We start from the raw sequence: 24,836 nt of genomic DNA, 5'->3' as shown, positions 1-24,836 counted from the left end.
GATGTTTGCTTAAGCTAACAGTGCTTGTTTTCTTTGAAGCACTCCATGACCATTGTGAGTTTACTGCGAATTAGTCAACACTAAAGCCTAATGATGAAACTCGTTGATCCAAACAATGGGATTAGGTGATTAGGAAGTGTAATCCACCTTGTTAAACTACTGGTTATGGGATTTTGTAATAGGTATACAAGTCAAAAATTATAACTTTGGTGTTATTACTGTGTAATGTATGAAGTATAAAACTAAGTGAATACAGTTTTTGTTACTCCTTTAGCATACTTCAGGTAATGTTTAGTGTTAACTACAGGTAACAAAAACAATGTAATTACAGCCCCGGCAGTGCTTTAACATGGCTTGTGTGGTCGCGCTGCTGGGAAAGAGCACGCTCAGCACTCAAAAACCCCCACCTCCATGAGGAGCATAGTGCCCAGCGCTGGTGCACGGTCTACAGTGACACACTACAGTGCTGAAACTTGCTGCACTCAGTGGGTGTTTTTTCACACCCCTGAGAAAGAAAGTTGCAGCGCTTTAAAGTACCAGTGTAGACAAGCTCTTAGAAAGAACAGTGCTCAGAAGTAAGAAATGCCCTTTGGAATCTCCCATCCAATACCAGTTTTCTATAGAAAAGCAATGATATATTTTACAGAGGTTCAATCAGTTTCTTCAGGCAACATAAAAAGCAGAATGTTACATTGTTGTGACAAGCATTTTGATCAAAGTACAGTATTGTCTGTTTTCACAACTTGATCTTTTAGTGAAGACGATACTCCGAACTATGTCTGATTGTTGTTATAGAAAATGTTCAAACTCACTTTTATAGGAGTCTGAAATAAAACAACATGGAATTATATATGAGTGCAATTTTAACAATCAAGATTTGCAGGACAGAGTCAATGATCAAAACTTGCCATAGATCAATATGTACACACATTACATTATGTCAGGCCTGGCAAAATGTATTATCAACTCACCAGAAAAATCTGTTGTCAGTGGTGTGTTCTTGCATGCTACGGTGAGCATTAAGACTAAGATCTAAACTGACCCCAGTAGCAGACCATGCAAAATAAAAATTTCCTGAATTCAAAACTTTGCGCACTTCTGAAATACGATCTTCATCTGAAGGGTCACTTCGTAATGATATGAATTCAGTGGAAGTAACACGAAAAACTTCAGATTCTTGAATCTTTCCCACAGACATACATCCTGTGACTAGAACCAGATAATGTAACAAAGTGTCTCCTGTAAAACCAGAAATATAGTTGAGTGATGAATTCTAATTACACAAATATTTTAAAAACAACAAGCAAGATCAGTGATTTTCAGCCTTCCCCCCCTGTCCTAAACCCAGTTTGCCATTTCATCAAAGCCAATGGTTACATCCACCAAGCTTAGTTCTACAGCTCTGGAAAATGTACTGACCATATATACTCGTTCATAAGCCAAATTTTTTTAGTAAAAAAGGGAAGCACCAGAGAAGGGGGTTGGCTTATGAACGGGTATAGAGAGGGAGAGGTGGGACACAGCCCCTCTCTGCAACAGAGGGAGCAAGAAGAGGCAGCAGAGCCAGAAGGGAAGAGGTGGGACCAGAGTCTGTCCCTCTTCTGGCCACGCTGTTTTCCCCACAGCCTCCAAAGCAGCTGCAGCTCCAGGACTGGCAAGCTGTGGCCGTGCTGCCCGGCCCAGCCCGCCGGAACATGCTGTGGCCATGCTGCCCAGCCTGCTAGGGAGGCTCCGGCCAAGTCAGAGACTTTCTCCCCTGACCATCCCTAGATAAGGTAGGGTGGGATGGGGAGCATGTAGTGGTCCCAGGCTAGGGGTGGGGTAATGTGGGGGCTGGTCACAGGGGTTACTCCCCTGACTCCTAGCTTCTCCCCTGCAAAAAAAATTCCCCCACCAGTTGCTGTCCCAGCCTGTCAGGGTAAGCAGCTGGCGCGCCAGGATACTTTGTTTACTTAGGTTTACCTCCATGCCTGTGGATGCTCGAGGTAAACAAACCATCTCAGCCCGCCAGCGGCTTATCCTGATGGCCTGGGAGCCAAAGTCTGCTGACCCCTGAATTAGAGGGTCGGCTTACGAACAGGTTATAAAAATTTTCCATTTTTTCTTATCCATCTTGGGGAGGGGTCAGTTTATAAATGAACCAGCTTATGATCGAGTATATACGGTACTCTTAATTTTTAACCAAGGCAATTCCTTTTGGTATTCTATTTTGCATGAATATTTTGACATAGCAATACAATAATTTTACAAGTCATAAAACAACTATATGTTAGATCTAGTTTTGGGTTAAGCATTAACTTTGTTCATTAAACAGTGAAAATCGAATTCAGAGGCAGTACAGTGAACCTTGCTTGGTGGGTGATCTTAGAAGATATTGGTGTTCTCTTCTTGAAGAAGTACACACATACACCCCTAATTTGTGAGCTTTCAACTTCTCCTAAGGGATTGGAAACACAGGAAGTATATTATTGAAAGCAAGAGGGGTTGTGAAAGTGGAAGTTGTTTGTGTTTACTCTTTGTTTCTGGTAATACTCACAACATGCTAGGCATAGTACAAACACTTGCCCTGAAGATGTTAGACTGAGGTTTCTTACAAGGACAGAGAGGCTTTCTCCAATTAATAAAAAGTCATCTTTTTTCATTTTTTTTTTTTTAAACTCACCCAGATTTAACCTTAATACACCTAAAAGTCCATATGCATCCATTACTTTGGAGTATGTGCTCTTGATTGCCTCTTTCTCTGCAGATGCTATAAAAAAAGAAGATAAAGTCACTATTCTAAAAAAACCAAAACCCTTTTGACTTAACAGTGTAGCTCTGAAAATAGTTTCAGTCTGAACTAGAAATTTAAGAAAATACAACAATAATGCTTAAGGTATCTGAAGCTCTTAGAAAGTTACAACATTAATTCAATTATGTCACTATTCCTAAGGACTCCTAGCAGCATTAGTGACATTTTAAAATAGTAGCCACTCTGTATTCTGGGGACTACAATAGATTTTACTTGTGTTGCTATGTGAAGATGAACAACATGCCTCCTATCTTTGCTAAGCTTTAGCAAGTCAGTGCTTAAAATAGTGAACACTGCCAAATGTTAAGACTTACTTATAGAAAAGTCAACCTTGAACCAAGATATAAAAGGGGGATAAAAATAGAATTAGTGAAGTACTACAGTCTTCCAGTTACTGCTGTTACTCAAGCACCAGACCAAAGCACCCTTTCCCATCCTATCACCTAGACAAATTGCTTCTGTTTTCTGATGACCTACAATAGAAAAAGCGGGAAGAAACAGAACTAGCACCAGTGGCAGAAAAAACAGGCCAGTAGACTCAAGACAACAAATTTTCTTGAAAAATACACCACCGACACTTCGCTGCCATCGAAGCAGCAGTCACACCCTTAAGAAGTTTCAAACTCAACTGCATAATCATAGACTCACAGAAACGAAGGGATGGAAGGGACCTTTCCCTGCTCTCCCCCCACCCCAAGACAGGACAAAGTATACCTACACCATCTCTGACAGATGTCTAACCTGTTCTTTAAAGATCTCCAATGACAGGGATTCCACAACCTCCTTTGATAAACTATTCCGGTACTTAACTGTAGTTAAAAAATTTTCCTAATTGTAGCCTGATTTAGGGCGTACTAATAATATTAATTTGGATAATATGGGAATTTAATTTATTAATTTTATTTTATTAATAGTAATAATTAATTGTTAATATTAATAGTATGAGTTTTAGGCTTGTTAATTTGTTTGATTAGAAGACAAACGTTTTCATTCCAAATTAGGCTTACAGAATTTACAAAGGACCCTTGTGGGTATGACAGGAAGCTTCCACTGACACAGATATATCCTTAAAGACTTTTTATTAAAATTAATAGTAAGTAAATGGTAAAATATTTAGAGTTACAAAGTTACAACTGCATTACTGCTATTTAAAAGATACGTATGCTAATATAGTATTATATGCAACAAAGCTTTGGTTAATATATTTACACCCTTTTTTGATAACCTGGTGGTAAGAGACAGGATCAGCCTTGCAGTTTAGGTTTTTAATTTTTGAGTGAGGGATGCAGTGCTTAGAAAAATTTAACGGTAAGAGCCATTGAAACTTAATTAGGGTTTACTTGACTAACTTAAAACTTAAAATTAAAACCTAATAAACTAAGAATAAATCTTAGGGAACCCAAGCTTAGCCTAGTTTTTTTTAAACAAAGTTTAAGAAGAACAAGTGTAGCCTACTAATACTAGTAATTATTGTAAATAGATACAATAGATAGAGAGAGAGAGTAGAAATAGAATGTAAGTGAGAATGATAGAGCAGAGTGCTTTTGCGAGATGTGTTACCTTTTTTATAGGGCACAAGTGACTAAACATTTTTTTTATGCCCAAATTTTATTTCTTACCCACAAAATGTTAGGGTACACTTACTATATAGGTTCGTATGTATATGTGTATTGATGACATGTACATATGCACATCAAGTTTTTTGTGATGTACCTGTTAAGTTTGTGGATACAACATTGAAAAAACCCCAATGCCATACTTTATTGTTTATTGGTTTAGACAAAAGGTTATAGACATAGGCATAAGTACTTATTTATTTAGGTAACAAGCTACAGGTTAACTTTGCTTTTTGAGTAAAAGTTTTTAATATAGATATGCTAACTTTGCCTTAGCTTAACATACAGGATATAGCCCAGGGATTGGCAACCTATGGCACGCGTGCCAAAGATGGCACGTGGCTGCCTGCTTGGACTCCACGTGCCATTAAAAGTCCTGCGACGCGGTAAGCCGCAGGGTCCGCACTTCCGGGCCAGAGAGTCCGGCTGAGCACAGCAAGCCACTGGCCCCTCCTCCGCCTTCCCCTGGAGTCCTGCCGCCGCGTGCGCAGCGCTCTGGAGACCGGGGTTGCGCACTCCTGCGGGGCAGCGTTTGGCTCCATGAGGAGGGAAAGATGCTCCGCGCTCATCCGGAGCCCTGCCACCTCACGTGCAGTGCTCTGAGGGGAGGGGCGGGGTGGCAACAGGGTTCCAGATAAGCAGGAAGCCTCATAGTAAGGGGTTCGGGGCCAGGGGTTGGGGCAGTCAAGGGACAGGGAGCAGGGTGGGTGGAATTCCGGGGGGGTGGTTAGGGCAGGGGTCTCTGGAGGGGGCAGTCAGGGAGCAGGGAAGGTTGGATGGGGCATGGGAGTCCCAGGGTCTGTTAGGGGGTGGATAGGCGTCAGGGCAGTCAGGGAACAGGGAGCAAGGAGGGTCCTGGGGAGGCAGTTAGGGTGGGGGGTTTCTGAAGGGGGTGGTCAGGAGATAAGGAGCTCGGGGGGTTGGATGAGTTGGGAGTTTGGAGAGGTTGTCAGGAGGCAGGGGTATGGAGAGGGGTTGGGGCAGGCAGGGAGAGGTTGTATGGGTCCAGAGTTCTGGGGGTCCTGTCAGGGGACGGGGAGCAGTTAGATAGGCATGGGAGTCCAGGGCGTTCTGTCTGGGTGCAGGGGTGTGGATAAGGGTTGGGCCAGTCAGAGGACAGGTAGGGGGTAGGGTGCTAGGGGGGCAGTCAGGGGTCAAGGGGCAGGTAGGCTTAGATAGAAGGTGGGGTCCCAGGAGGGGGTAGTCAGGACAAAGTTTGGGGTTCGGGGGAGCAGTCACCCAGCCCTCTGCCCTGAGCCCTGCACCCCCCCACACACACCCCAGGCCCCTGCCCTGAGCCCTGTACCTCCCAGCCCTCTGTTGACTCCTTCACACACCCCCCATGACCCCAACCCTGGCACCCCTCCACATCCCCACTTCCACCCTGAGCACCAAACAGGAGCTCCTGCACCCCCACTCACATTCCCACCTGCACCCCTCACACCAAATGGGAGCTGCCCAGGTAAGTGCCCCCCATACCCAAACCTCCTGCCTCAACCCTGCGCCCCCTCCTTCATTTTAGCTTCTGGCCAGGCCCTTCACCCCCCCAGCTCTGTGCTCGGTTCTCTCCCAACCTCAGCTCAGTGCAGAGAGAAGAAAAGAATGGGCCAGAACCAGGGAGACGGTAGGTACTCACTGTATGTGGGCAGGGCTGGGACCCCAGACAGGCAGAGGGCTGAGTGGGTCCGGCAGCCGAGATCCCGGCTGCCAGTAGCCAGCAGATGGAAGCCCTGAGCAGCACCTCAGACCAGTAGCGGGCTGAGAGGGCCAGTGGTGTAAGATCAACAATTTAATTTTAAATGAAGCTTCTTAAACATTTTGAAAACCTTGTTTATTTTACAATACAATACTAGGTTAGCTATATAGCATATAGACTTATAGAGAGAGACCTTCTAAAAAACATTAAAACGTATGACCAGCACGCGAAACCTTAAATTAGAGTGAATAAATGAAGACTCGGCACACCACTTCTGAAAGGTTGCTGACCCCTGATATAGCCTGTGGGTCTTTTGCATTACAGCCAAACTTACTTTAATATAAATTTATAAGCCTATTACAATAAACCAAATACTTAAACAATAAGAAAAGATTATATATATACACACACACATACACACACATATAGACACACACACATACATATACACACACACACAAGCAAGGAGGTTAGTTCGATAGGCTACATGCTCCCCTTTGACGGAGCGGTTTGCACCAATGAACCCTGTCACACAGGGTAGGATGTAGGTGGTTAAGTATTTATGGGGATTGTTTTAACCTCATTTTTAATAAAGATGATAGGCAGGGTTAGACTAAATAATAGTAATGTTTTTAAAAGTGGGAATAGGTGAAATAACTTAATCTTTTATTAAAGTAGGTTGCTTTGGAGTAAAACAAAAATTTGGTTTTGTAACAGGAGTTTAAGGGACTATATTGGTACCTTTTTGGTTGGTAACAACTGGTTATTTTTAGCATAGGTTACCCTTTTAATTGGAGTTTTTTATTTGGTTAGCCTTATCAGGCATGAGAACGACTTTTGTACCTTTTTTTTTTTTTGGTAGTTTACACAGAAGAGTGTTTGTTTTAAACACATTACACCTACAGATGTACTGAGGCTTTTTTTTTTTAATTAAAAAGAGCAACATTTGTGGCACTTTTTAAGTTTGAGTTGGAATGTGACAGACCACCGGGGAGGTGCATTAATGCGTTTTTTTATAGACGACGATGTTTTTGAGGTGACCTATAGATTGGACAGCATCCAATTGCCTGTACACATTTTTGTTTGAGGTATTACAGATTTTATTTTTTTTATAGCACCCGCTGCCAAATGCTGGCATGAATTTAAACATGTGGATTAGGGTTTTTTTTAGCTTTTGAAAACACGTGGGGATAGTACCAACTTAATAGTTGCTTATTTTTAATTAAGTTAGGAACCTTTGTTAATTTTAAGGGTTGTAATACATTAGTGATTGCATTTATGACATTTTTCATATGCAGAACATATCTTTTTTTAAAATGAATTTTGTGCTGATTATTTAAAATGATTAGCTGATTAATTTTACATTGGGTTTTATTAAACAGTTGGGTTATGTTATGCATATTATAAACAGTAAATTGCTTTTTTTTGTGTAGGTTTGTTTTATTTTACGTGCTCTGGCAATTGAGCACGACCATGTTGTTTGGTTTTATGGGGCCGTAACAGTTTAGTTTTAAATTTGTGATTTTGGCTTAGTTTTACCCTTAGAGCAACGATAATGTAGTAAAATTAGAAATATTAATGTTTATTTTATGGTTGCAATTTGCTGGGCTTTAGTTTTTGCGATTTTGTTGGATGCTGTTTACTTATGTTTTGAGCAGGAAACTGCTGATTAGTATAATAGATTGTGTTTTTATTACACTTGCCTTTTGTTATTTTAATTTTATACACTGCTGAACTGAGTTTATCGATGATTCGTAAGGATTCAATTTATTGGTTACACAGCCCATGTTTTGGTGATTTATACAATAACAACGCTAGTTTTTTAACTTAAGATTTTTTTTTGTTTTTTGTTTTGGTTTTTGTTAAAGTAAGCCTTTGCCTTTTGTTTGGATTTTTCAATTTGGCTGCTACCTGCAAGTGGATTTAATTTAAATGTTTTTGCAGATTTTGCAAGTAGGTAATTATTATTATTTTTTTTAATTGTGTGCCACTGGTGCGCCAATTAAATGTTTTGGTAATTGCATTGGTTGGCCTGTTATTATTTTAAAGAGAGTTTTATTAGTAGATGCAGCCAGTGTTGTTTTTAATGCCATTAAAATTAGAGGTATGAAAGTGTTTTAGTTACATTAACCAGCTTTTTTAACATTACTTTTATTATTTGATTGGTTGATTTTAACCATTTTAAATGACTGTGGTTTGTATGGGATGGGTAGTTTTTGCGGGACTTATTAATTTATAGTTCCTAAAGAACTCTTCAATTAAATGTGATTTTTGGTTTGATTTTACCTTTGCAGGATTTATTTTATTGAGAGAAAACTTGCTTTATTAGCACCTTGGCAGTGGCTTTTGCAGTACTGGCCTTAAGAGGAAATGCCTTTACCCACTTTGAAAAAGGATTGATCACTAGATATTGATTACCTCTGAGTTCTTGGCAAAGGACCTACAAAATTAATCTGCAAAGCCATTTAAGGACCTTTATACATGTGAGATTTTAATGGTGCATATTTTTTGTACAAAGGATTTACTGTTAGTGACCCTTTTTTTTGTTGTTTTGGAAATCTTTAGGATTACTTTTACTACGTTTTTATTTGATTTTTGCATTTATTAAATTTGGTATGAGGTTTACCTTGATGGCAATAACTAGAACCATTAACAAAGAAATGATACTTATTAACAGAAACTGTTTTTTGGATTAATGGTTGGAGGCGTTTTTTTTGGTTTTTTTTAGATTTAATTGATTAAGATTGGAACACATACGTGGCTTCCCTTGATATAGTAGAGCAGTTAGTAACAAAGATGGTGTTTTAATAGGTTTACTGCAATATATATATATTTTGGGAGCAGTAATGCCCAGTGGACTAGGCAAGCATTTGAGACTTGCCCATTTTTTACCCTACTGGACAGTAAGAACTGAAGGAGAGTGTGCAATGAGTGTAATATGATTGGGCTGAGACCAATTAGAAAAGAAAGGTGTTGTATGGTCCAACTGGTTGCCAACATGTACTTTATAAAATTCTTATAGGTAAGTTTAATTGATTACATTAAACTTGAGGCATAAGACACAGATTTGATTTTTCTGCGCCTTTTTTGGTGAAGCCGCAGCTGCTAACACATTAATGCTTACCGCTAACTTTGGATAATAGGGTATTTTAGGATTTGGAGTGATTAACACTGGAGCCTTGACAATGGCCTGTTTTAGCTGGGATACTGCTTTTGTGTGTTCCTTAGTAAATTTTATTGGATAATTTTTTTCTTTCTTTTTTTTTTTTTTTTTGAATAGTTGGTTTAAGGGACCTTCAATGGAAGCAAAATTGGGAATGAAATTTTTGTGGTATCCAGTTAAACTCAAAAAGGATCTTAAAGGATTTTGTGGTAAAGGCAATGTTTGGATTGCATTTACTTTTTGTTGTGCTGGGGTTCTACCTCATTTTGTTAGGATGAGACCCCAGAAAGAGGCACAGTTGGCCATTAGCTGTGACTTGGCCAGATTGCACTTTAACCCTGCTTTTTTTAGGATTTGTAGGAGCTTAAGCTTTTTTAGATTTTTTTTTGTCTGTGTTGCTAAACACAGGTTATTTACATATTGAAATGAAACAGTTGGTCTGGAAAATTACAACAGTACCTGCCTTATTTGCACATGGAATAAAGCTGGAGAATTTTTATACCCCTGGCGTAAATGTGTTTGGGAATATTGGACTTTTAGAAACTAAATGCAAAACGGTACTGTGAAAGGTGTGCCAATGATAATGTTTAAAAGCTGTTTACTGATGTTAAGGACAGTAAACCACACAGCCTTTGGATTAAAGGACTTGATTAGATTTGGCATTTTGGCCACTGTAGGGGCACAAGTGGGTATGACCTGATTTAGATGTTTATAATTAATCGAGAGACGCCAAGAACAATTTGGTTTTTTTACGGGTCAAATAGGTGAATTGGCAGTGGAAGTACATTTACAAGTCTTTATTCCTATGTTAATAAAGATTTGATAGGGTTTTTTTTATGTATGGGTTTGCCTGTTTTGGGTAAGGATATCGTTTTTGGGCTGATTATTGTTGTTTAAAAAAACAGTGACTGCCATACATTTACAATTGTTTGTGTTTAGCAAAGGCATTTACATGCTTGCAAAGCAACGCCCATAACTTAGTTGCTAATCATGCAAACCAACCTATTTTGTTTAAATTACACTCCTTAGGTTGAGAGTTCTTTACTGGAGATACTATGCCACACTTAGGTATGATTATTGTTGAGTAATTTTTTCCTATTTTACAGTAAGACACAACAATTGGTTACCCAAATTAAGAACACATTTTTGTTTGTACAGGAAATTAGTTTTTAAACAGTCAATTTTCTGGGTTTGCTAATTTTATTAACACAAAGGTATAAACATTTTTTAGGTGACCTATTTGTACTTTAATGGGTATAAGAAGTGTGGTAACAACCTGATAACTTGCAAAAGTTGCAAGTGTTTTTGTATACTCTGATGACAGAGAGGAGGATTTAGGATTTTTGACAGAGATAATACTAATTGCTCCCACACTATTTATAACAAATTTTTTGTGGTGGCCCCCTATCACTGCAGATGCTGTGGGTTTTTTGCTTGCATTTTTGCCTAAAGCGGCTATGACTCTACTTCGGGCCTATTGGTGTTATGCCGAGTAATTTGCAGAGTATGCAGACAAATGTACAGGGTTCGGTTTTTTTGGAGGCTGTTTATCAGAAAAAGAAAATGGGTTAATGGAGGCCACCGGATGGTTTGAGGGTGCCAGGCCCTTAGCCTTTTATTATTAGTTTATTTACATGGGCTTGGAGTTTTTGAATATTTTATTGTTGAGACTTAAGCATTTGCTTAAACATTATTACAACTGAGTTTTTATTATTGACTTGGGTTTTTGCAGGAGTGAATTGTTTTGTGCAGCACTTGAAAAGAAAGGAACATGGTTTTGGGCCCCCATATGGGGATTTAAACGCATAACCCTGTCGAGGGGCATCCCCACTCCACGGTACAGGGTTACTATGTGGGTTAGGGATATTTTGCCAGTGCTGGTACCTAGGGAATTTAGGAACACCTTGGCCTAACCCTGGAGGTTTCTTAATTTTTACAGTGGTATTAGTTTGTAGGTTTTGAAGTATTGCACTGGAGATAGTTTTGGATGAGCAGGGTTACTTTTTATAAAACCTTTACGTTTTACACTTAAGGCAGTTTTACACTGACACGGGACATTTTTTGTTTGTTAAGATCTGGTGTAGTGGGGTGTTTTACCGGTACACCAGATGATACCAGCATACACCAAGGGGGCTTAAAGGGTATACGAAATTTTAGAGACCTAGGTAATGTGGATGATTGCCCAAATGCCAGTAAGTGTTAACACAAAAGGGGCTGGTTTTTTTTTATTTATATGCCAATGCATTTTTTGGTTGTAGTATTTTTTTTGTTGTATCCTACATTACAGGCACTAGCTATCCATATCACTTGTGACATCACATTTTTTAGTTTTTGAACAATTACATTTTTTAAAGGCACTTTGTTTTTACTATTGGGGTAGATGCTAACAGAGGAGAGGATTTTTTCCCCCCTTTGTTTATTTTTTTACATTACTAGTTAATTTTACCTTTTGTGGTGCCACCCTGAGACTTTTTTATTATTATTATTATTTGCAGACTGCTGGTAGCTTTTGCACTGCAAACTTTTTTTTTGTGGTTTTTAGACTTAATTTTTTAATTTTGCTTTTAAAGATACTGTTTTAGCCTGAACTAATTTTTTTTTGCCCTACTTTCAGTAACTGGCCCTGCAGATTTTTTTTTTTATTATTATTATTATTATTTTTTTTTTTTTGGTGTGTGTCAGTTCCACCATGCCAATAGGGATGGGAACAATTTTTTTTTTAACTTTTTTATTTTTTTTAAAAGCCGACCACAGTTTGAGTTATAGCCATCCAGCAATTTTAAGCTGGCATTTAAAGTTTGCTGGGCTTTTTTGAGTTACTTCAATTTTTTTATTTAATTTATTTAAGCGAACTACAAGCTATGAGCAGACATTTAACAGCTTTTTTTTTAAACCAGTTTAGCCTTTTTTTGGGCTTTGTTTTTACATTAAATACATTTCTTACAAAACCCCATGGGTTACAATGCTTAGAGATTATTATTATCATCATCAACAGCTATTTTTAGCTATTCTAAACCTTTATGTTTTTTAATTTTTTTGGCAAAGTTTTTTAAAGCCATACTGCTGGTAACTTTAACAGACTTTACTTTTGCCCTTACTGTACTTACCTTAACATATAACATAGAACTTATTTGAATTTTAACACTTTACTAGCTTATGTAATAAATTATAATGAACCCTTTGCTGTTTTACTTTGTAACTGAAGGCGTTTCTTTACAGAAACAAGAAGAAACAATACCATAACCTAGTTTTACAGTTTAATACGTTTTAAGTAAATGATGAAGGGGTGGTGGTGTGTTTCCCTTTTTTTGATCCCTCAATGACCTGTAGCTGATTGAGAGGGGTTTTTTTTGGTTGGGACCTGCCAAACAGTTGGCGAACTGAGGCAGACGGATTAGAGGTGTAGCCTGGGAGAGTCTTGGGGACTGAAGAACTGTACAAGTTCTGAGTTATTGCAATCTTTTGGCAGCAATTAATACATAGATTTATTAACTTCCCCACCACCACATAGTGTGGGTTATTGGGCCCGATGTTACTGCTTATATTTTATTGGTACCATTCGTTACAACTTCAACCTTCAAAGCTCCTTAAATGTGTATATAACATTAAATAAACACTATTACTTTTTATTTTGCAAGATTAAATTTTAGACCTTAAAGTAAAAAACTTTAAGTTAAACCACTATACAGAACAGGAAATACTGGGCTTTCTGCCAAACCGCAGCCACCGGAAATTAGGTTTTTGCATTCTTAAGAGTGAGTAAGACACACAATCTTGCTCTTCAACTCTCTGTAGCTTTAACTTTTTACTTACGTTTTAGGTAAGATTCTCAGGGGTTTAAGGATGCCTGGAATCCCTAAAAATTTCTGTCACACACTTTTTGAGACTCCTGGCTGACTCATCAGTCTGTAGCCTGATTTAGGGTGTACTAATAATATTAATGTGGATAATATGGGAATTTAATTTATTAAGTTATTATTATTATTAATTAAATAAATAAAATAAAATAAATTAATTATAATATTAATAGTATGGGTTTTAGGATCGCCAATTTGTTTGATTAGAAGATAAGTTTTTGTCCCAAATTTGGCTTCACAAAATTTACAAATATAAATTTATAAACCTATTACAATAAACCAAATACAGTACTTAAACTATATATATATACACATACACGCGCACACACACGCGCGCGCGCGCACACACAAGCAAGCAAACAAGCAAGCAAGCAGGTTAGTTCTATAGGCTACGTAATAGGTAACCTAAATCTCCCATGCTGCAGATTAATCTGATTACTTCTTGTCCTGCCTTCAGTGGATATGGAGAACAATTCATCACTGTCCTCTTTATAACGTATTTGAAGAATTACCGCACCCCCTCGTTGTTCTTTTTACAAGACTAAACACTCAGTTTTTTTAATCTTTCCTCATAGGTCAGATTTTCTAAATCTTTTATTTCTGTTGCTCTCCTCTGGACTCTCTCCAATTTGACCACATCTTTCTTAAAGGGTGGTGCCCAAAATTGGACAATACTCCAGCTGAGGCCTCACCAGCACCAAGTAGTGCGGAACAATTACCTCCCATGTCTCCTGTTAATACACCCCAGAATATTACCTTTTTTGCAACTGCTTCAAATTGCTGACTTGGTCAATTTGTGATCCACTATCACCCTCAGATTCTTTTCAGCTAGACTGCTGCCTAACCAGTTATTCCTGATTTTGTATTTGTGCATTTGATTTTTCCTTCCCAAGGGTAATAACTAGCACTTGTCTTTACTGAATTTCATCTTGTTGATTTCAGATTTGTCAAGGTTGTTTTGAATTTTAATCTTGTGCTCCAAAGTGTTTGCAATCCCCTCCCAGCGTTGTGTCATTTGCAGGTTACACAAGCATACTTTCTACACCACTATCCACGTTATTAACAAAAAAATTGACTCATACCAGATCCAGGACATGCTCCTGTGGGACCCCATTAGACATTTCCTCTCAGTTTGACAGCAAGCCATTGATAACTACACTTTGAGTATGGTCTTTCACCCAGTTATGCATGCACTTTATATTAATTTAATCTAGACCACATTTTCCTAGATTATTTATGAGAATGTCATGTGGGACTGTGTCAAATTCAAATCTTACAAAATCAAGATATATCATATCTACTGCTTCCCCTCATCCACTAGGAAAGTAACCCTGTCAGACAAGAAAATTAAGTTGGTTTGGCATTATTTGTTCTTGACAAATCCATGCTGGTTATTACTTATTACCCTATTATCCTCTAGTTACTTACAAATTGATTGTTTAATAATTTGTTCCAGTACCATTCCAGATACCAACCAGGTCTGAATGGTCTGTTATTCCCCAGGTCCTCATTGTTCTGCTTTTTAAAGCTAGGTACTAGGCTCACCCTTTATCCTGCCATGAGTTCTCTAACATACCTGCTAACAGTTCCAAGATTGCTTCAGCAAGTTCCTTACGTACTAGGGTGAATGCTACAGGGCCCTAATGACCTGAATTCATATAACTTTAACCTATTCTTTCCCTGTGCTGGTTTGTGTTCCTTCCCCCTTGTTAATATTAATTGTGTTAAGCATCTGGTCACAATTAACCTTTTTAGTGAAGACTGAAGCAAAAAAGGACATTAAACACCTCCGCCTTTTTGACATTTTTTTGTTAGCGCTCCTTTTCTCATTAAGTAGTGGACTACACGTTCATTATTTTTTCCTCTTGCTCCTAATGTGTTTACAGAACCTCTTTTTGCCTTTTTATGTCCCTTTCTGGATGCAACTCATTCTCTGTTAGCTTTTCTGATTTTGTCCCTACATGCTTGCGCTATTCTTTTGTACTTTTCCTTAACAATTTGTCTATGTTTCCAATTTTTGTGGGATTCCCTTTTGATTTTCCCACCATTAAAGAGCTTCAGATGGAGCCATATTGGCCTGTTACTATTCCTCTGATCTTTCCTATGAATCAGGAGTTTGCTGCTGTACCTTTAATATTGTCTTTTTGAGAAACTGCTAGCTGTCCTAAACTCCTCTTTGCCCTAGATTTTCTCCCATTGAATCTTACCTACCAGTTCTCTGAGCTTCTTAAAATCTGCCTTAAAAAAAAAAAAAGTTTATTGTCCTTATTTTGCTGCTCTCACATTTTCCTTTCCTTAGAATCATGAAATCCATCATTTTCATCCAAACTGCATCCTACGTTCAGTTCTGCAATCAATTCCTCTCTGTTAGCCAGAATCAAGTATAAAATGACTGGCCTTGAGTTATTCTTCTACCTTCTGACACAAGTTTCAGAGTGGTAGCCGTGTTAGTCTATCTCAGCAAAAGCAACAAGGAGTCCTTGTGGCACACCTTAGAGACTAACGGATTTATTTGGGCATAAGCTTTATCGCAAGGACGCCTCACTGTTTCTTCTGACACAAAAAGTTGTCTGGAGACTTTGCGTTTTGCGGTATTACCTAACAAACTAGGGCAGTGGTCCACAACCTTTTCTGTGGGGTGGGCACTTCACGACTAGCCGCCGAGGACCGTGGCTGCCAAACAGCCGCCAAAATGCTACCATGAAGCAGCAACATCAAGAGGCGTCGCCGCTGAAATCCCACCGTGAAGCAGCATCAAGAGGCGTTGCCACCGAAATGCTGCCGAAATTTGGCAGGATTTCAGTGGTAGCACTTCTTGATGTTGCCGCTTCTTGGTGGCATTTAAGCAGCTGCTTGTCCGGAGGCAGTAGGCAGGTGCACATGGCACCTGTGGCCACTGCGTTGGGGACCCTGGAACTAGCGTGACCAGATGGCGGGTGTAAAAAAAAATTGGGACGGGGTAGAGGATAATAGGTGTCTATATAAGAAATGCCCCCAAAATTGGGACTGTCCCTGTAAAATCGGGACATCTGGTCACCCTATGACCAACAGATTTCTGGGTTGTTAGAGTCACCCATCGCTACCAGGTCTCTTATTTGGGATATTTCTATTTGTTTTAGAAATGCCTCATCCACCTCCTTCTCCTGATCTGGTGGGTTGTAGCAGACCCTCACCATCATGCCACCTCTGTTTCCAACCCTCATCTGCCTTTCATCTTCACCCAGAGACTTTCAACTGGTTTGCCTCACCTCCTTCTAGACCTCAAAACAAGTTTATATAATTCTACAGACTGTATGGACTACCCCAAACTGAAGGGACATAAGTAGGAAATAGTCGGGGCAGTAAACTTCGACTGTGCTGGAAGGACCTTGCCGTAGTTGCTTCACACAGGGTATTGGGCTGGAACACACTAGAGAGTGAGGGCCAGGGTCCCCTTACCACTTCCCCTTAAGAGCTGAAGCCCAGATACAAGTGGGTGCTAGAAGATTCCTGGCCAAAGATCAGGAACCAAGAACCACAAATACCTGGTCAGGGAACCAAGGGGCTGGATATCATGTGTGCTAAGCGATAGGCACCTGGGCCCACAGAGCAGCCTACGGTAACTCCTCACTTAAAGTCATCCCGGATAACGTTGTTTCGTTGCTGATCAATTAGGGAACATGCTTAAAGTTGTGCAATGCTCCCACATAATGTTGTTTGGCAGCCACTTGTTTTGTCCACTGCTTGCAGAAAGAGCAGCTCGTTGGAGCTAGTGGTGGGGGCTTAGAATCAGGGTGGACCAGCAGCCCCCTAATCAGCTTCCTGTTCCCTTAAGTTCCCTGTGCAGCAGCTGCACATCAGGCAATCAATTGCCAGCAGTTCAGCTGTCCCTCCCACCCACTGCCATGTGCTGCTCCTGCCCTCTGCCTTGGAGCTACTCCCGGGAGCCTCCTGCTTGCTGGGAGGGGGAGAGTGAGGGGAAAAAAGGAGGAAAAGAGGGGGGCTAATAGCAGGGTGTCCACCTCCCCCTTGCTTACCCCATTTCCACATAACGGGGGCGGGATGACAAACGACAGGGCTCTGGATGGAGGGAGCATGCTGGCAGCAGGGGCTCTCTCATCTTGCTGATCTACTTAGAGTGGAGTTAGCATACTTAAAGGGGCAATGCGCAACTCTCTCTCTCTCTCTCACACACACACACACACACACACACACACACACACACACACACACACAGCGCGTGTGTCTGTCTGCCATGCTGTCTCCCCTCCCTCCCTCCATTTGTGCTGCCTTGTAGATTGTGAGGCTATATTAACAATGTGTTAACCCTTGAGGGCTGAGCTGTTCTAGTTCATCGTTTAGCTGTAAGACATTTCCTGGGAAATATCCCACTCTCTGACTTTACCACCTCAACCAAGCTTCACAATCATTGTTGTGTACAGTATTAAACTGTTAAAAACTTATACCGTGTGTTTAGTATATATACATAAAATACAGCTTTTGTCTCGTGAAAAAAATTTCCCTGGAACCTAACTCTTCCCCCCCTCCCCCATTTACATTAATGTTAGGGGGAAATTGGATTCGATTAACATCATTTTGCTTAAAGTCACATTTTTCAGGAACATAACTACAACGTTAAGTGAGGAGTTACTGTATTACAGTTTACAAATATAAAACTTATTTCCATGCAATTTGTTGGATGTGAAGAGTGCGACGCTGCACTTTATATGATTTAATGAAAATATGCTAGAGTGTGAATATAATGTAACTGGAATATGCTTCATGCAAAAGGTCTTTTGTAAGTGATTATTACAAAGTTTATAATCTACTGAGTGTGTTCATCCTATTTGTATGTATGTATCAGAAACTAGAAATATGAAATAACTCTGAGGGCCTATTGTATTTATGCAAAGTGTGGGCCATTAATGGTGGTTTGGAATTCTGATGACTTCCATTAACCAGGACAATTGACTGTAGATGGCTCTGTTTACTTGTAAGTCTCCCTGTATAGGAGTGTGCTCACAAGTGGGTAATGAAATCTTACAGTGACGTGATCATGTCACCTGAACTGGAATCCATCTTCAACCTGGTGCTTTTCCATTTAGAAGAAGGGACGGGAACCCAGAGAGGGACAAAGGATTCCCACCTTGTACAAAAGATATATAAGGGGGTGGAACAGAACAAAGGAGGCTGTGGTCACGAGAAATCCCCTAGCTACCAGCTGAGCTGGAACAAGGACTGTACCAGGGGATAGGATTGTGCCCAGACTAGGAAGGCGTCCTGTCTGTGATAGAAGCTTATTGAAATATCTGAAGGTGAGATTTTATCTGTATTCAGTTTTCTTACTGTATTAGGCTTAGACTTGCATGTTTTATTTTATTTTGCTTGGTAATTCACTTTGTTCTGTCTGTTATTACTTGGAACCACTTCAATCCTACTTTTTGTATTTAATAAAAATCACCCTTTACTTCTTAATTAACCCAGAGTATGTATTAACATCTGGGGGGCAGGGTGTGCAAACAGCTGTGCATACCTCTCTATCAGTGTTATAGAGGGCAAACGATTTTTGATTTTACCCTGTATAAATCTTAAACAGGGTAAAACTGATTTACTTTGGGTTTGGAGCCCATTGGGAGTTGGGTATCTGAGTGTTGGAGACAGGAACACTTCTTAAGCTGTTTTCGGTTAAGCCTGAAGCTTTTGGGAGACGTGGTTCAGACCTGGGTCTGTGTTTGTAGCAGGCTAGCATGTCTAGCCCAACCAGGCAGGGCACTGGAGCCCCAAGCTGCCAGGGAAAATGGGCTTAGAGGTAGTCTCGGCACATCAGGTGGCAGTTCCCAAGGGGGTTTCTGTGATCCAACCTGTCACAAAGAAGATGAAAGAGATCTATAGTAAATCAGGTAAGCAGTATTATATTTATGTAGCAAGAGGCTACCACTTTCTGAAGACAGACACTTTGGGAGCCTTAAAAAGTGTAACTCTGACCCTTGCATCTAGTTTATTTAGGACCAAGTACTGTTACTGTTTAAAATCAATGGCAAAATTCATAGTATTACCACCTCAAAAGGTTCAAAAAATTGTGTGTTGGACTATCAAAAAAAAACCCCACCTTGAGAGCTTTAATAATTTTAGGGTTCATTTTGTGCATCTTCAGGTTTTTGAGCCTTTAGGATTTATGTTTTCAAGTTTGTCTTTGTAATTACGAGGACTGAAAACACTTTTGTTTTTGAATTACAGCTGAGGTTCTTACATAATTAAGTAACTCAAGGAGCTGAGGCCTTAGGAAAAAATGTCACTAGAGTTGGCAACACTGCTCCTCTTCAATGGGAGCAGGATGGGTTTAATTAAGGAATACAACTGAAGATTATCTTTATGCTTTGCTTAAAAGAGTGAAATAAACAGATTGAGCAATTTTGAGCATAGCCTGTATCTTCAGGCGTGATTTTTAGTTTCACTTTCACAGTTCAGTACATTGTGGTGATATAATTATTCGTTGCTGAGACATTTAAAGGATAGAACAGCCCACACACATTTCAAGATTTTGGGGAGGAGGAGTGAATCAAAAAGCAAAGATCTCAATGAAGTAATAAAATAAAACAAAAACAAAAACAGATTTTTCAAATCCTAGCCATTACATTTTAATACTGAAAACCAGTAAAAACATTGAGTTCTGAATAAAGATACATCAGAGATAAGTGCATAAAAAGATACCTGTCTGAATAATACCACTTCAAGTTTAAGTTCATTAATCTGGAAAATTTAAATTCTTTCAACTACTGCCACTTTAGTGGAAACAAAACCACAATCAGACAAGTGAATATTTAGATCAACCACATGATTTTTACATTATATTATCACAATCAACAATCTCTTCAACAATTTTGATTTTTTGGTCTAATTGTCAGATTACATGATGAAACATACAGACCACCAAAATTACTTTTATTGTTAAATGCCTTATCCTCTGCATTGTACCAAAGCAAATTTGAATGGCTGGTTGAAAAGTGTATATTACATGGATGCTTATGAAGTCAGAACACATACCTTGAATAAAAAGGAATTTACATCAAATATTTAAGATAAATACAGACACACTGAAACATTATGACGAATATAATCCAAGTAGAAAAACCATAAGAAAATATTAAAAGATGACGCACATTTGTATCTAAGGAATTATAACAATACAAAAGTTTATTTCAAACCTAACACAGGCTCATGTGATACTGCACCATAATCAGGTTTGGAAGGGATTAGATTTTAATTGGTAAGTGTCAGTTTCACGGTACACATACAAACCAATGAAAAACTATTTCCACCAATGATAATCAAAATTTACAGATAGGCAAAGTAAGAAAAATGCTGTTTGAGAATTCAGAGTTTGATTTAATGTTGTTTATTTTGTATATTCTGACATGACAATTCATGTTTCAGTTATAAAGTTTTAACTTTAACATCTACGATCATTAGTCTGACCCCCACATAGTTTTGCACACCTGTGAAAATTTAAATTGATAATTGAAAAAAAATGCTTAAAAACAAACATTGATATCTATCAAAATTATGAAAAAAAATTCAATTCTGCCAAACCTAACCATAATGAATCCACACAAGGGGCAAGATTGAAGTTCAGTATACAACCTTAACTATCATTTTCTGACTGGGAGTTTAGCCATAACTCTTAATATATTTTCCATCCCTCTGTATTTTAGCGTCTTTCATACAGCCTGTATTTAAAATGCTTTGTACAAGTAAAAAGGCAGACTGTGTATATGGTATAAAGTTAGAGAAAACAGTGGTGCAGAGACATCATACAGTGAAGAACAGAAAAGCATTCACAAAAAATAAAAGTTTTAAAGGAGATACGAGGATAGATTGTGCACAAGCTACAATCAGATATTTACAATTTTTTCCTCTTATAATTACCATAATATATGTAAGGAATACCTTAAGACAAATAACTGGAAAGAGTAATTACAACTACATATTAGCATTTTATTTAATTAAAAAATACATTTGCGAAAGCTACATATTGTTCTACACTTACTACTGATTTGTTTTTTTTGTTTTTAAGCAGTGTTTCTCAAACTGGGGTCGCCACTTGTCCAGGGAAAGCCCCTGGTGGGCCGGGCCAGTTTGTTTACCTGACCTGTCCGCAAGTCTAGCTGATCGCGGCTCCCACTGGCCGCAGTTCGCTGATCCAGACCAATGGGAACTGCTGGAAGCAGCGCAGGCCGAGGGACTTACTGGCCACTGCTTCCAGCAGCTCCCATTGGCCTGCAGCTGTGAACCACAGCCAGTGGGAGCCACGATTGGCCCGACCTGCGAATGGGGCAGGTAAACAAACCGGCCCAGCCCACCAGGGGCTTTCCCTATACAAGCAGCGACCCCAGCTTGAGAAACACTGTTTTTAAGATCTTCTCATTAGACAAAGACACCAGGGAAAACAGGAGCAAAGACTAAATGGACCAAAGGATCTAACTCAAGCAAATATTCCAAAATTTTGTATTAAACTTATATAAAATGAGCAAGAGATTCTAACTTTAAGCAACAATCTCAAGGAGACCAACATCAGAATCCATTAACTGATTTATGAGCTCTTTAAAATGAGCTATCAAAATCAAAGGAAAAAATATGTTTATGTCATCCATAACTTCGCAGTGCATAGACTCTTTGCCTGTATTACTTAATTCAACCCTTAAAGAAGCTTTTTTCTTCTTTCTTGAGTTATCACTGTTTCATTAGGTCACTTGTCCTGATTAAATAATTTTACTAGTTTTGTTTGAGTCCTAATCATTTGAAATTATGTCTCAATTTAAGAACTAACTCTATCTTTCCTCCTCATGTTTTGTACAACATACAACACAGATCTGAGCCCTTCCCTCCAAAAATAAAACTGCATGATTAGTTACTTAGCAGACCTATTGGACTTTTCTACTCTTCTTCCCTTCCTGATTAACAGAACATCTATTGGGAAAATAAGATTTCTAGAAGTCATCTATAATTATTATCCTGGTTATGGTGCAAATGCTTTGTCAAAAAGAAGCATCTTGCAGCATAATATGAAGAGTATCATTAGTCTGATCTTCCAGATAATCATTCTACAGTTGAACCCCCTTGACTAAGAATGTTTTCTTTTCAATCTCTTTGTCCTGGGCTTTGCAAGCAGCTCTGTCCAAGGAAAGTGTAGCTGTCACGGCTAGTCATTAATAGAGATGGTCACTAAAGTTGCTGGATCAAAATCTTTTGAAGCTTTGGAGGTGAGGATCTGGCCTTCAACTGAAAACAGAAGAGAACTAGAATCCAATTCCAGACCTAACCCTTCATTTTTTATTCTCTTTTTTGAAGCCTTCTTCTTATCCACATGTCAGCAGTTCCTCAAAATGTAGAAATAGCAGCAACTGTGCTCTCTTTATCTTTGAGGGAAGTTATGCAATGCACTACTGCTCCAAATCTCCAATCACAAGGAAGGAATAAGCAAAAGCTCTCCATTCCAATCCAGAAGCCTCCAGACGTTCCACATACAGTGCAAGCAAGGGAAACAGAAGAAAGAACAGTCTCTTTCATTGTAAGTGTGCCTGCAGAAAAGCTGCCTAAATAGCTGCAAAGTGTAACCTAAACCACTAGCAGGTGTAGCCAAATCAAAAGCACATTCCCATTTAAATCCAGCACAGCATCATCTCAAAACTACAGAAAGCACACACTATACTTTTGCTGGATGCTGCAGACAAAGTAATTTTTTGCAGAATTCATAGCATGCAGAACTGCAGAATAAATTGTAAGAAAAGTATTTTTCCCTCATAATTCCAATTTATGATACATTAAACATGAATACATGGTTGTGGCTTGGATGCACAGAAGTAGGAAATGCAGTTTTATGTTCTCCACAACTCCATTAACAACCATAACCCTTGGGTATATGTACTGTCAATGATATACTACACATTCAAATGAAATGTACTGAGTCTTAGAAGACATTTACCAGCTTCAGTACTGCCAGCCTCACAGTACATTGCACCTTCCAGAACATGCACCTTCCAGAACACACAGGTTTTGGAATTTGAACTTGACCAGAAGAAAGGTGTGCAAACCTACGGGATCCCCTTAAATGTCATCTTAGCAGAAACCCATCCCCCTCCCATTTGGAAAGGAAGGGATAAAAGTATTAACCTTAAAAAGCTCAGAGGCTTTTCAGTTGGGTGCTCTGTACTAGCATTAAAATTTCATACACTGACCACGTAGTGTTCAGTGCAAGTTGTATCTGCACTGAATGTGTGATTTAAGACAACACATTCAAACAAACAGTCGAGGGGAAAATGTAAAAGGGGAAACGGGTAATGGGAATGGTTCGGAACAGTTATTGAACAACGAAAGGAATGCAGTTCAAGACTCATATGTCTAAAGTGTTTAACTTTATGTATTACTTGTAACAAGGAAGTTATCATTGAAAGGTTAGAGGAAACATATTTCCTTTGTCTATTCAAAGGTACTGTGTGTCTAGTCAGTTTCACTTTCTAGTCATTTATTACTATGAAGCTATCACACTCTCTTATACTGCTCTGCAGGAAGCCCACAAACATGCTTTCTCTAAGGTTTCCCAAGATAGGGGTTCTCAACCTTTTTATCTGAGACACCCCCTCCCCAACATACTATTAAAACTCCAGAGCCCAGCAGGGTGAGCACTGTCTTAGAGCAGCGGCTCTCAACCAGGAGTCCACAGGACTCCTGGTTGAGAGCCGCTGCTCTAAGACAGTGCGCTTTCAAGCTTTTTTCATTTGGGAACCCCTAAAAAATTTCAAATGGAGGTGCAGACCCTTTGGAAATCCTAGATAGTCTGCAGACCCCCAGAGGTCTGTGAACCACAGCTTGAAAACCACTGGTCTCAGAGCTTTAGCAGTAAATGTCAGCGTATCTACAGCTCCTGTGTTTAGAGTTTTGTTGGAGGCTGCTATACAATTATATCCCATTTAGTAAACAAAAGTACTTATACATTTTAATATTTTAAAAATAAGAGTTGTCATGAAATATTTATGCACTATAGAGAGAGCAGCAGTTATCTGGTCAGGAAAATGACTTCCCTCCCAGCACTTCTACAGTGAATTAACAAGGGGAGTGAGTGGGATGCTCTCTCCACTCTTTAGTTGCCTGCAATGAGCAAAAGAGGAGTTTCTACCATGGTAGGGCTCTATGAAATCCACAACAACAAGAACACGGATGGAATCGCAGAATCAAAAACAACAACATGAAATCCAGGCTCTCTCCAGCACTAGGATTGCAGTGGCGGGTGGGCAGGACAGGCTGCATGACAGGGTATGTCTACACTATGAGATTATTCCAATTTTACATAAACTGGTTTTGTAAAACAGATTGTATAATGTGCACTTGGCCACACTAAGCACATTAATTTGGCGGTGTGCATCCATGTACCGAGGCTAGTGTCGATATCTGGAGCATTGCAGTGTGGGTAGCTATCCCGTAGCTACCCCATAGTTCCCGCAGTCTCCCCGGCCCATTGGAATTCTGGGTTGAGATCCCAATGCATGATGGTGCAAAAATAGTGTCGCAGGTGATTCTGGGTAAATGCCGTCATTCAATCCTTCCTCCGTGAAAGCAACGGCAGACAATCATTTTGCACCCTTTTTCCCTGGATTGCCCTGGCAGACGCCATAGCATGGCAACCATGGAGCCCGTTTTGCCTTTTGTCACTGTCACCGTATGTGTACTGGATGCCGCC

The 24,836-nt window shown here is 39.4% G+C and overlaps 1 protein-coding gene across 13 annotated transcripts in view; it reads right to left on the bottom strand.

The window, feature by feature from the left end:
• SYNJ1 (synaptojanin 1) overlaps positions 1 to 24,836 on the bottom strand; it is a 119,003-nt gene that overhangs the window by 85,636 nt on the left and 8,531 nt on the right. For all 13 annotated transcript variants that reach the window (XM_030579088.1, XM_030579127.1, XM_030579026.1 and 10 more), the window contains exons 3-4: positions 2,663 to 2,749; positions 972 to 1,239 (exon numbers count right to left, since the gene is read on the bottom strand). In XM_030579088.1, coding sequence (XP_030434948.1) covers positions 972 to 1,239; positions 2,663 to 2,749 — 355 coding nt within the window. The remainder of the gene's footprint in view (positions 1 to 971; positions 1,240 to 2,662; positions 2,750 to 24,836) is intronic.

This window comes from Gopherus evgoodei, chromosome 1 (genome assembly GCF_007399415.2).
Source record: "Gopherus evgoodei ecotype Sinaloan lineage chromosome 1, rGopEvg1_v1.p, whole genome shotgun sequence".
Lineage (NCBI taxonomy): Eukaryota > Metazoa > Chordata > Testudines > Testudinidae > Gopherus > Gopherus evgoodei.
Note: the sequence above shows the minus strand (reverse complement) of the source record. Positions and strands in the feature narration are given on the sequence as shown.